The 13,610-nt window shown below is 27.0% G+C and overlaps 2 protein-coding genes across 2 annotated transcripts; both read left to right on the plus strand.

Annotated features, from left to right (window-relative positions):
• The first annotated feature begins 102 nt into the window (after positions 1 to 102).
• Positions 103 to 2,766, plus strand: LOC103504482 (cytochrome P450 71A1-like). The gene is made up of 2 exons (XM_051080145.1): positions 103 to 1,091; positions 1,990 to 2,766. The coding sequence occupies exons 1-2, from the start codon at positions 183 to 185 to the stop codon at positions 2,605 to 2,607; spliced, it is 1,527 nt and encodes a 508-aa protein (XP_050936102.1). The 5' UTR covers positions 103 to 182; the 3' UTR covers positions 2,608 to 2,766.
• Positions 2,767 to 7,849: 5,083 nt separating this feature from the next.
• On the plus strand, positions 7,850 to 10,510 carry LOC107990345 (cytochrome P450 71A1-like). The gene is made up of 2 exons (XM_051080144.1): positions 7,850 to 8,836; positions 9,732 to 10,510. Exons 1-2 carry the CDS (start codon positions 7,925 to 7,927, stop codon positions 10,347 to 10,349), a joined length of 1,530 nt encoding a protein of 509 aa, XP_050936101.1. The 5' UTR covers positions 7,850 to 7,924; the 3' UTR covers positions 10,350 to 10,510.
• Positions 10,511 to 13,610: the final 3,100 nt, after the last annotated feature.

The raw sequence follows: 13,610 nt of genomic DNA on the forward strand, positions 1-13,610 counted from the left end.
TCTTTGCAAAAATCCTAGGTGAAAGTCAATTTCAGCTGATATACACCCGAATATGTATAAATTAAATATATATCCAAAAGTTGGGATCGAGAGAAGAGTAATATTTGTTGAGTTATCTATAAATACACTCTAAAAACTCTCAAACCAGATTAAGTTTGGTGGGAGAGCTAGATTCAAAAGAAATGGATCCCATCTCATCTTCACTCTTCTTCATCTTCATCTTCTTACTTTCACTAAAACTATTTTTCTTCAAACCAAAAACTCCCAACTTCCCTCCTTCACCTCCCAAACTTCCCTTAATTGGCAACCTTCACCAACTAGGCTCTCTACCACACCAATCCTTGGCGACTCTTTCCCAGAAACATGGCCCTTTAATGCTATTAAAGCTAGGCCAAGTTCCTGTCCTCGTAATTTCCTCAGCAAAAATGGCCGAACAAGTCATGAAAACCCATGACCTCGTATTCTCTAACCGACCCCAAACGACCGCTGCAAAATCCTTGCTTTACGAATGTCAAGATGTGGGTTTTGCCCCATATGGCGAGTATTGGCGCCAAGCAAGAAAGATATGTGCTCTTGAGTTTTTTAGTGTGAAAAGAGTTGAGTCTTTTCAATACGTTAGAGATGAAGAGACCGATGCTCTTATTAATAAGATTCGTAAGAGCTGTGGCAGTGATCAAAGTTTGGATCTTGGGCTCTTGTTTTTCCAAACATCAAATAATATTGTTGCAAGATGTGTTATGGGAGAGAAGTTTGAGGATGCAGATGGGAAGAATAGATTTGAGGAGATATCAAGAAAGGCTATGGTGTTAATGACAGCGTTTTGTGTTGAGGATTTTTTCCCTTCATTTGGTCGGATTGTTGATGTTATTAGAGGATTTGATTGGGAGTTGAAGAATTGTTTCAAAATATTAGATGAATTTTTTAGTAAAGTTGTTGAAGAACATAAAGAGAAGATTAAGAGATCAGGAGGTGATATTAATATCGATGATTATGAATCTAAAAAGGATTTTGTGGATATTATGCTACAACTTCAACAAGGTGACAACCTTGACTATCATTTCTCTCTTGACAGCCTCAAAGCAATTGTTTTGGTTAGTTCTCTCTTTCTTCTCTCTATATATTACACTATAAGATACAATTTTTATGGGTTATCAGTATTGTTAGGCTACTCTAATTTATTACTGATACATATTTATTTTACTGATACATATTTATTTGGAAAAACACTTTTATTGTGTCGTTCCATTGACGCAAGGTAAAAAAGAAACTAGAGAATTCGATCGAGAAAAATTCAAATTTAATTCTCATAATCTAAAAATAAATGTTGTATTGTCACTACTTTCCTCCTAAATTAAACTCCTCAGTCCCCACCACCATATGCTTTTAATTTTGACCTTCAAACGGGAAAACAACAAAACGGTCGTCATGGTGTCTATCTTCTTCTTCTTCTTCTTTTTTTTTTAATATGTATAAACATTTAACATTGAGAGATATTTTTAAGAGTCTTTTGAAAATAAATAGAATTTTTTACAGAAAAAGATATTGAATTGACAGATCAAACGTTTTTTTTTTTCTAACAAGTTATGACTTTGTTTGGTATATAGACAATTGTAAAATAGGTAAGAATTCAATTACATATATCTATTTTAAAGTTTTATATAATAATAATTATTAGTGACACATGCAGATTTTTTAAATCTCCCAACTTGACATAATATAATCTTTTTAAGCTGTCACGTTACAAATGTCGCATTTAATAATTTTTTAAATTATCAAACACTTCAATAGTAGGCATATCAGCAAGATATTAAATTAATGTGCAGTGATCGAGCATTATTAAAATGGAATTTCGCACATGGAACGATTACATGTATATAATATAAAGTACTTTAAGGGTTGGAATTTTTTCTATAACAAATATAACAAGTAATTCTTTTTTTTTTTTCTTTGGATTGTATATAATATATATATATATATATATATATATAGGAAATGTTTGTCGGTGGAAGTGACACAACAGCAACAGGATTGGAATGGACAATGGCAGAGCTGATGAGAAAACCAAGAATCATGAAGAGAGTACAAGAAGAAGTTAGAACAATAATTGGCAAAAAGTCAAAGATAGAAGCAGAAGACATTCAAAAAATGGAATACATGCAGTGTGTGATTAAAGAGTCTCTAAGGCTTCACCCACCCATTCCTCTTTTAGTGCCAAGAGAATCAATGGCGAACGTTGAGATTGAAGGTTACTACATTCCATCAAAAACAAGAGTGTTTGTGAATGCTTGGGCCATTCAAAGAGACTCTCAATGTTGGGATAATCCAAATGAGTTCATTCCAGAGAGATTTATGGACAGAACTAATTCAGCTGATTATAAAGGTCAAAACTTTGAGTTCATTCCATTTGGTAGTGGAAGAAGGAAGTGTCCTGGATTGTCATTTGGGATTGCTTCTTTTGAATTTGTTTTAGCTAACGTTCTCTATTGGTTTGATTGGAAACTTCCTAATGGTTGTGAATCACTAGATGTTGAAGAAGCTAATGGACTCACTGTTTGTAAGAAAAACCCACTCCTTCTTAATCCCATACCTTATGTTGTGTCTAATTAACTCAATCTCATCTCATGTGAGGACCTTTAGTTTTATAATTATTGTGTTTGTATTTTTGTGAATTTAAATGTCAAAGGGTTGGATTCTTCTATCTTCAAACATGTTATGTAAAATATGTTTTGTATCGCGAAGGTAATGCAATGGAGTTGTAGTTTTTAAGTTGGATGCACCATATGTTGCGAGTTCCATATATAATATTTTAAATGCTAATTTGGTAAAACTATTTAGTTTTCGTTAATGACAATTTTAAAGCCTTTTTAAAAATGGTTTTCATATTAAGTGAAACAATTAAAATCTTATCGAAAAATACAAAACGTTTTTTTAGAAAAAACATAAAATTAGCTTAGTTTATTTGAGAGATATTTTCAAATATAACAAAATTAACTAATTTATTTAAAATTATATTGTAAAATTTCATAGACATTCTTCCGATCTAAGTCTATCATATAAAAAAGAATTATATTTTTAATTAAATATTTATTTAGAACAATTTTTCTTTAAAAAAAAAATTAAAATTTAGGATTTAGAGTTTAAAGTTTAGAGAAAGTAGTGGAACGGATAGCTATAAATACCTATGAAAAGTATATTTTCTTAAAAGGAAGACGAAATAATTTTTTCAACTAAGAGTTGCTAAATTTGAATATCAAACTCAATGGTTGATTATTAAACTCAATGGTTGTTTGAAATTGTGACTACAATTAATTTATATTATAAATATAAAAAGTCAAAACATCCTCTATTATTGATGAAGAGAATGTTCATAAAAGGAGGTTGGAATATCAAAACTTAATTATATAATTTTTCTTAATATAATATAATAAACTAAAATATTTATAAAATATAACAAATAAATTCTATTAATAATAGACTATGTATTAATAAATATGGTAAAAATCTAAAATTTTATTATATTTTATAAATATTTTTAGAGACCATTTTACAATTTACATTGATTCCTTAAACTTAAAGGGATTTATTGAATTAGTCAACATCAATATATATAGAAATTAGGGGTGTTTAAAAAAGGGTTAAAAACTAAATTGAACACGAATCAAAATGCAATCGAATCAAAACCGAATCGAAAACGAACGCATGCGGTTCAGTTCGGTTTCATTTAAATTGAAACTGCTTCTTATGTGGTTTGATTCGATTTAAGAAATTAAACCGATTCTAAAACCGAACTGAATCATTTTATTTTAAAATAAAATTATATATATATATATATAACATAACTAAAAGCAGAAGTTTTCATTCGGGTGAAAATTAAATTTGTCTATATTCAAATTTCAATCTATCTATTTATTAGTATGAAGTTTTATCTCAAAATCAATTATCGACAACAGAGGAGTAGCTCATATATTTTATAAAGAGTGTGAGTTCTCTTGATTTTTTTTTACGATAGATAATAATTATCAACATTTCAATACTGCAATCAAATCTATTTTTCAAGCGGAATGTTCTTTGCATGCAAATATATTAATAAAATATAAATTTGTAATCTAAAAAAAAAAGAAAAGAAAATTGAGCAATGTATTAAAGCATTTAGCAAAAAGAAAAACAAACAAAGAAGAGTATAGAAAAATAGAGTGGGAACTAAATCTTTATATATTATCACAAAGAACTTTAAAAAAGAATCGTGTGAAGTGAGATATCTTAGTTAGATTTGAACTTTTGACTTAGATAGTACTAGTTTATAATAGATAATAACATACTATCTAACTTAAAAAAAAAAAGACAAAAATAAAGAAAACTTCAATAATGAGAAAAGGTTCACAAAAAGTAAAGCTATCAATCAATTTAAAGATATGCTCATATATATATAATTACAATTCAGAAGAGAGGTTTATTTATATATATAGTAATTAGTAATGAGTTTATATGAAAATAGTAAAACATCATCAAATATAGAGAACACATTCATGAATTACAAAAAAGGACGACTTTATTGGAGACTAAAACACTCACTATCCAACAAATTTGTGTAATACTTCAACTCACACATCTGAAATTTTGCACTTAGTTAATACTGTTTTGTTTTAAATTAAATTAGATTTACTGATAATCTTTTTAAATATAATAAAATGTTATTGTTTATTAATAGATACTAATATATATTAATTGTTAAATATTTTGTCAAATTTTCTATTTTGATATGAATAAAGAGTATGTATTTTTTTAGTTTTACTATATATGAGTAGTTCAAAGATGTCGTTTCGAACTCTTAATCATTATATTCTATTGAAATAATCATTATAACAATATGTTTATAGTCTGTTTAGAGCAAATAATTGTCTCTATGATAGCACTTGTTTAAAACATATTTTGACTACATATAGATTTTTCTACAAGTTTTTGTTATATTTAATTTAAGTGTTTTTCTAAAAATAAAAAAAGTTTGATAAATTATTTACACTTTACAGAACAAAAACACTAAAAAATAAATTCATTACACTTGAATGTGTGTTGACCAATCTTTTATATTGGTTTTATTGGAAGATGGTCGAGGATATGAAAGAAGAAACGTTGGATATGACTGAAGAACATGAAATCACTGTTCATAAGAAATTTCCTCTTTGTCTCATCCCATTACCATATAACTAATATATATATTATGTATTCTACCCAATTTTCTTCATAAAATGAAGCAAATTTATGGTAGTTAAATGTACTCAGCTCGATTTCAACACCTAATTATAAAGATAATGTATCAATTGAACAATACAAAAATCAATTTCACTCTTTTCTATATACATAGTTATTTAAAATGTAATAAAACACACAACACTTTTTACTATGTTCTAATTAATATTTCCCTCAGACACAAAAATAGAAACATCTGTTGTATTCTATACAATATGTTTGTATAACACGTGAAAAATGTAAGACATTATTGAAAAAAATAATGTGGATATGATAGTGTTCATTAAATTAAAATGGAACATACTAGTACAAATTCAAAAGTAGATTTTGCCTTCTTCCTCCGATATTACAAATGCAGCTAGACAACACTTTTTGCACATATCCACTTGCTACTGATCTACATGCATCCGGTATTATCCAAATAAAAAGGTTGTCAAATCGCATCTAAAAACTAAAATCTTGTTTCTCGTATACAATACAAAAATTTTCAAGTAGTCGTAGTACTTTTGAGACGGACCAAATATATATACGACAAAGTATATATAAAATATATATCTCAACATAAACAAAACTGATAATAACATATATAAATAAAACGTAATCTATTATATAATATACTAACCACCTTAATTTGTTCTAAAAATATTTGAATAAACTTGTATATCGAAAAATTAAATATGAGAGAAAATGTACCAAAGGATAAAAACAATCCTAAAATTGTGTATAAAATTGAGGACATTTGTGAAGTAGGCAAATTTATCGAATCTTTCGGAAAACAAAATTAACTCAATCTAATTATAATGGATAATAATTTAAAAAAAGAAATTTAAACGTTTAAAAGAATAAAAACTATAGTATTCGGTTAATTAGTCATCCATTAATGGTGTTTTATTCAACAACCATCATCTATTAGTCTTCCAACCTTGTATTAGTCTTCAACATCTATCATCCTGTTTTACTTAGCAGTAATAATGGATTATATATTTCTTCACCTCATATATAAATACATTTCATGTTAATATATACATCATTCTTTTTCTTTTTCTTTTTAAATCATTAATTGATGCATCTATTTTTTTGTTTGAAGGGTGTGTTAGATGTATATATTATATGAAGATCTAATTTTATTGGGATTGCAAATATCACGATTATTATGTTGGAAATATTAACATATATAATAACGTTTTAAAAATATTATAAATATAACAAAATCTATTAAACTCTTAGAATTTTATGTAATATAATTTTTTTTAAAATGTTATATACACTCAATTATTATTTCTAAAATAATCTATTACCTGGATTTTTTTTTTAATTTCATCAAATGTATTCACCAACCCCACGAGGGTATAACTGAAAAATATCAAAATTTATGGGATTATTGCAATTCAAAATTCTTAAATAAATTGAGCTAAATTGAGAAAAACTATAGTATATATTTGGCATAATTTTAAATAAATTCGATAATTTTCAATATATCTTAAGTTTTAAATTTTAAAAACGTATTCTTTATAGTATAAAATAGTGTTGTTGTCAAATATAACAAAATATCATTAATAAAATAAATGTTAGTTATCTATCAAAGTAATAGATACCAACACCCATACATTGATATTTATATAAAAGAATAAAATATTGGTTTGCCGAATTGGTTCAATTATTGAAGTTAGTATTTTAGAACAGTGATCATCTTCTGAAAAGAATATAATAATATCAGAAAAGTCTATATATTGAAGTTACTATATTTTATTTGTTTTTATGAGGTCTACATCTACAATTAAAAAATATTATCACAATATATAATAGATTGTGTATATATAGCTTCAAGGAAAACAGTGCTAAGATCTATATATCTTTTATGTGACACTTGAAGTTGAAAAATTTTAGCCATCTATCATATCATATCATACAAAGCACATATTTCCTCCTTCTTCCTTAAACAATGGAGGGAACAGAAGGGAGAGAGAGAAGAAGATTTTGAGTCCAGATTTCGAAGGTTTGAATTTGTTTTAAATCAGATCATTACAGAAAGAAAATCGGAAAAAGTTTCCAATCTAGGATTGATTCTTTTTGGAAAGGAAAAACTATTTTTTAATCTCAAATTTACAACAATTTTATGTTCTAGTCTAGTTTATTTTTATAATCAAAATAATTTTTGAAAAGAATTAGAGAGAGAAGAAATCAAAGTATTATTTTGTTTTCTTTAATGAGAATAGAGAACGCAATTACCCATACCGCATGCCCATACCCATTTTGTTGACCGGCAAATAACACAAACGTTTACCCAACTAACGTGACGTTTTAATTAGATCACCCATTGACTAGAAATTTTAGTTATTGAAGGTAGGAAAATTTTAATTATATCATCTAAAATATTTATCAGTAAACTTCATTGTCATAGACTTTAAATCTTAAATGCAAAAACTTTAATCCTAACATATTAATTTCAAATTTTATAACTCGAATCTTTTGAGGTAAAGTCCTATGATTTAGTGCGAAAAAATTAGATGACTAATATGAGTCATTTTCAGCATATATCATGACATACACTCCATTATGTAAAAATTAAATATATATCCCAAAAGTTGGGGAGAAGAGTATTGTTGAATTATCTATAAATACACTCTAAAACTCTCAAACCAGATCAAGTTTGGTGGGAGAGCTAGATTCAAAAGAAATGGATCCCATCTCATCTTCACTCTTCTTCATCTTCATCTTCTTACTTTCACTGAAACTATTTTTCTTCAAACCCAAAACTCCCAACTTTCCTCCTTCACCTTCAAAACTTCCCTTAATTGGCAACCTTCACCAACTAGGCTCTCTACCACACCAATCCTTGGCGACTCTTTCCCAGAAACATGGCCCTTTAATGCTATTAAAGCTAGGCCAAGTTCCTGTCCTCGTAATTTCCTCAGCAAAAATGGCCGAACAAGTCATGAAAACCCATGATCTCGTATTCTCTAACCGACCCCAAACGACCGCTGCAAAATCCTTGCTTTACGGATGCCAAGATGTGGGTTTTGCCCCATATGGCGAGTATTGGCGCCAAGCAAGAAAGATATGTGCTCTTGAACTTTTTAGTGTGAAAAGAGTTGAGTCTTTTCAATACGTTAGAGATGAAGAGATCGATGCTCTTATTAATAAGATTCGTAAGAGCTGTGGCAGTAGTGATCAAAGTTTGGATCTTGGGCACTTGTTTTTCCAAACATCAAATAATATTGTTTCAAGATGTGTTATGGGAGAGAAATTTGAGGATGCAGATGGGAAGAATAGATTTGAGGAGATATCAAGAAAGGCTATGGTGTTAATAACAGCGTTTTGTGTTGAGGATTTTTTCCCTTCATTTGGTCGGATTGTTGATGTTATTAGAGGATTTGATTGGGAGTTGAAGAATTGTTTCAAAATATTAGATGAGTTTTTTAGTAAAGTTGTTGAAGAACATAAAGAGAAGATTAAGAGATCAGGAGGTGATATTAATATCGATGATTATGAATCTAAAAAGGATTTTGTGGATATTATGCTACAACTTCAACAAGGTGACAACCTTGACTATCATTTCTCTCTTGACAACCTCAAAGCAATTGTTTTGGTTAGTTCTCTCTTTCTTCTCTTTATATATCACACTACATGATACAATTTTTATGATATTGTTAGACTACTTTAATTTACCACTGATATATATTTATTTGGAAAAACACTTTTATTATCTCGTTCCATTGACGCAAGGTGAAAAACAAACTAGAGAATTCAGTCGAGAAAAATTCAAATAAATGTTGTATTGTCACTACTTTCCTCCTAAATTAAACTCCTCAGTTCCCACCACCATATGCTTTTAATTTTGACCTTCAAACGGGAAAACAACAAAACGGTCGTCATGGTGTCTATCTTCTTCCTTTTTTTTTTTTTTTTTAATATGTAAAAAGTTAAAAACATTTAAGAGTCTTTTGAAAATAAATAGAAATTTTTACAGGAAAAGATATTGAATTGACAGATCAAAAGTTTTTTTTTTACTAAAAAGTTATGACTTTTTGTTTGGTATAGGCAATCGTAAAAAAAGGTAATAATACAATTACATATATCTATTTTAAAGTTTTATATAATAATAATAATTATTAGTGTGACACATGCAGATTTCTTGAATCTCCCGACTAGATATAATATAATATTTTTAAGCTGTCACGTTACAATGTCTCGCATTTAATAATTTTTTAAATTATCAAACACTTCAATGGTAGGGATGCAGTCCAAATCAGCAAGATATTAAATTAATGTGCAGTGAGCATTATTAAAATGGAATTTTTCACACATGGAACGATTACATTGTATATAATATAAAGTACTTTAAGGGTTGGAATTTTTTTTATAACAAATATAACAAGTATATTGTTTTGTTGTTTTACGTTTGAAAGAGAAGAAAACATGAAATTAGGTATTGGAAATAATTCTTTTTTTTTCTTTGGATTGTATATAATATATATATATAGGACATGTTTGTTGGTGGAAGTGACACAACAGCAACAGGATTGGAATGGACAATGGCAGAGCTGATGAGAAAACCAAGAATCATGAAGAGAGTACAAGAAGAAGTTAGGACAATAATTGGCAAAAAGTCAAAGATAGAAGCAGAAGACATTCAAAAAATGGAATACATGCAATGTGTGATTAAAGAATCTCTAAGGCTTCACCCACCCGTTCCTCTTTTAGTGCCAAGAGAATCAATGGCGGACGTTGAGATAGAAGGTTACTACATTCCATCAAAAACAAGAGTGTTTGTGAATGCTTGGGCCATTCAAAGAGACTCTCAATGTTGGGATAATCCAAATGAGTTCATTCCAGAGAGATTTATGGACAGAACTAATTCAGCCGATTATAAAGGTCAAAACTTTGAGTTCATTCCATTTGGTAGTGGAAGAAGGAAGTGTCCTGGATTGTCATTTGGGATTGCTTCTTTTGAATTTGCTTTGGCTAATGTTCTCTACTGGTTTGATTGGAAGCTTCCTAATGGTTGTGAATCATTGGATGTTGAAGAAGCTAATGGACTCACTGTTCGTAAGAAAAACCCACTCCTTCTTAATCCCATACCTTATGTTGTGTCTAATTAATTCATTCTCATCTCATGTGAGGACCTTTAGTTTTATAATTATTGTTCTGTATTTTTGTACTGAATTAAAACGTCAAAGGGTTGGAATCTTCTATCTTCATGCATGTTATGTAAGATGTGTTTTGTATCGCGAAGTTAATGCAATGGAGTTTTAGTTTTTAAGTTGGATGCACCATATATGTTGCGAGTTTCCTGTATAATATTTTAAATGCTAATTTGGTAAAACTATTTAGTTTTTGTTAACGACGATTTTAAAGCCTTTTTAAAAATGGTTTTCATATTAAGTGAAACAATTAATTTCTTATCGAAAATACAAATTTTTTTTTTAAAAAAAACATAAAATTAACTTAGTTTATTTTAGAGATATTTTCAAATACAACAAAATTAACTAATTTAAAATTATATTGTAAAATTTTATAGACATTCTTCCGATCTAAGTCTATCATATAAAAAAAATTATATTTTTAATTAAATATTTTCAACAATTTCTCTTTAAAAGAATATTAAAATTTAGGGTTTAGAATTTAAAATTTAGAGAAAATAGTCGTATGAAAAATATATTTTCTTAAAAGTAAGACAAAACAATCTTATCGACTAAGAGTTGCTAAATTTGAATATCAAACTCAATCATTGATTGATATTGTGACATACAATTAGTTTATATCATAAATATAAAAAGTCAAAACATCCTCTATTATTGATGAAGAGAATGTTCATAAAAGGAGGTTGAAATATCAAAACTTAATTATAGAAATCTTTTTTAATATAATATGATAAACCAAAATATTTATAAAATATAACAAATAAATTCTATTAATAACAGACAATGTATTAATAAATATTGTAAAATTTTATTATATTTTATAAATATTTTTAGAGACCTTTTTACCATTTACATCGCCTCAAACTTAAAGTGATTTATTAAATTAGTCAACATCAATATATATAGAGACTAGGGGTGTTTAAAAAAGGGTTAAAAACTGAATCTAACCACAAATCAAACCGCAATCAAATCAAAACCGAACTTAACCATTTTACTTTAAAATAAAATTATATATATAGATAATTATCTATAAATATAACATAACTAAAAGTAGAAGCTTTCATCCGTGTGAAAATTAAATTTATCTATATTCAAATTTCAATCTATCTATCTATTAGTATGGAGTTTTATCTCAAAATTAATTATCGACAACAGAGGAGTAACTCATATATTTTAGGGATAGTTGTAAATGTAGCAATTATATTCAAAATAATTAAGTATATAGCAACATTTTTAAAAAATTGTAAATATAGCAAAATTTGTCAAAATCTATCAATGATAGGAGTCTATCACCGATAGACCATGTAGCAAATGTTGGTCTATCACTAATAAACCATAAGAGTCTATCACCGATAGAAGTCTATCACCGATAGATTTTGCTATATTTGCAATTTTTTAAAAATGTTACTATATAGTTAATAATTATTCTAACGATTGTTATCCATTCTAATTACCCTATATTTTATAAAGAGTGTGAGTTCTCTCGACTCTTTCTACATAAGATAATAATTATATCAACATTTCAATACTGTGAATCAAATCTATTTTTCAAAGTGGAATGTTCCTTGCATGCAAATATATTAATAAAATATAAATTTGTAATTTAAAAAAAGAAATTGAGCAATGTATCAAAGCATTTAGCAAAAAGAAAAACAAACAAAGAAGAGTATAGAAAAATAGAGTGGGAGCTAAATCTTTATATATTATCACATAGAACTTTAAAAAAGAATCGTGTTAAGTGAGATATGTTAAGTTAGGTTTGAACTTTTGACTCAAATAATATTCGTTTATAATAGATAGAAACATACTATCTAATCTTTTTTTCTTTTAAAGAAAAAAAAGACAAAAGTAAAGAAAACTTCAACAATGAGAAAGACAAAAGTAAAGAAAACTTCAATAATGAGAAAGGGTTCACAAAAAGTAAAGCTATCAATCAATTTAAAGATATGCTCATATATATATAATTACAATTTAGAAGAGAAGTTTATATATATAGTAATTAGTAATGAGTTTATATGAAAATAGTAAAACATAAAATATAGAAAACACATGCATGGATTACAATAAAGGACAACTTTATTGGGAGAATAAAACACTCACTATCCAACAAATTTGTGTAATACTTCAACTCACACATCTGAAATTTTGCACTTAGTTAATACTGTTTTGTTTTAAATTAAATTAAATTTACAGAAAATCTTTTTCAATATAATAAAATGTTAATTGTTTATATATATATCGTTAAATTTTTTTATTTTGATAACTTTATCTAATTTAATTAAGAATAAGAGTTTATCTCCTTTTAGTTTTCTTTTTAATTTTAATTTGGTAAAGATTATGTATTTTTTTAGTTTTACTAAGGATGTCGTGTCGAACTCTCAAATGTTATATCTTATTGAAATAATCATTATAACAATATGTTTATATATGGTTTGTCTTTGTGATAGCACTTATTCAAAACACATATCTTGACCACCTATAGATTTTTCTACGAGTTTTTGTTATGTTTAATTTAGGGATTTTTTCAAAAATATTTTTTTTTTTGACAAATTACTTACACTTTACGGAACAAAAGTACTAAAAGATAAAATTCATTACACTTAATTTGATAAATATTTTATTTTTGACCATTTCCCTTTAATTTATAAAACTTATTTCCTCTAACTATATATCTATAAAAGGTGACATCCATAAATAATTAGATCTTAGCTTCCAAAACGTATAATTAAAACATATTTACTTTTCTTTTTCAAGCTCTTGTCTCGTATCGTTGTACAAATATCCAAGATATTTTTCTTGTGATTTTAACATCGAATCTTTCGCTATTATACTTACAAATATCCAAGATATATTCTTTGATTTTTTTTTTTTGTTGTACGCATCTAAAATATTTATAAAATACAACAAAATTTTACATTTTATCAATAAAAAATACCGACAATATCTAACATTATATATAAAATTTAAAATTTTACTATCTTTTATAAATATTATTTTTAACATTTTTATCATTTTGGAATTCATCATATATATATATATATATATATATATATATATATATCTTGAATTGAATATTAAAAGCAATGTTATTGGTATATGTTTCTTTCAAAATTTCTAATCCCAATACGATTATTCAAATTTGGATGCAACTCCTTGTCGTGTAGTTCAAGAAAATTAGAAGTATTGTTTTCAACTTTTGAGTTTTCAATGCACTTTTTG

This window comes from Cucumis melo, chromosome 12, assembly GCF_025177605.1.
Source record: "Cucumis melo cultivar AY chromosome 12, USDA_Cmelo_AY_1.0, whole genome shotgun sequence".
Classification (NCBI taxonomy): Eukaryota; Viridiplantae; Streptophyta; class Magnoliopsida; order Cucurbitales; family Cucurbitaceae; genus Cucumis; species Cucumis melo.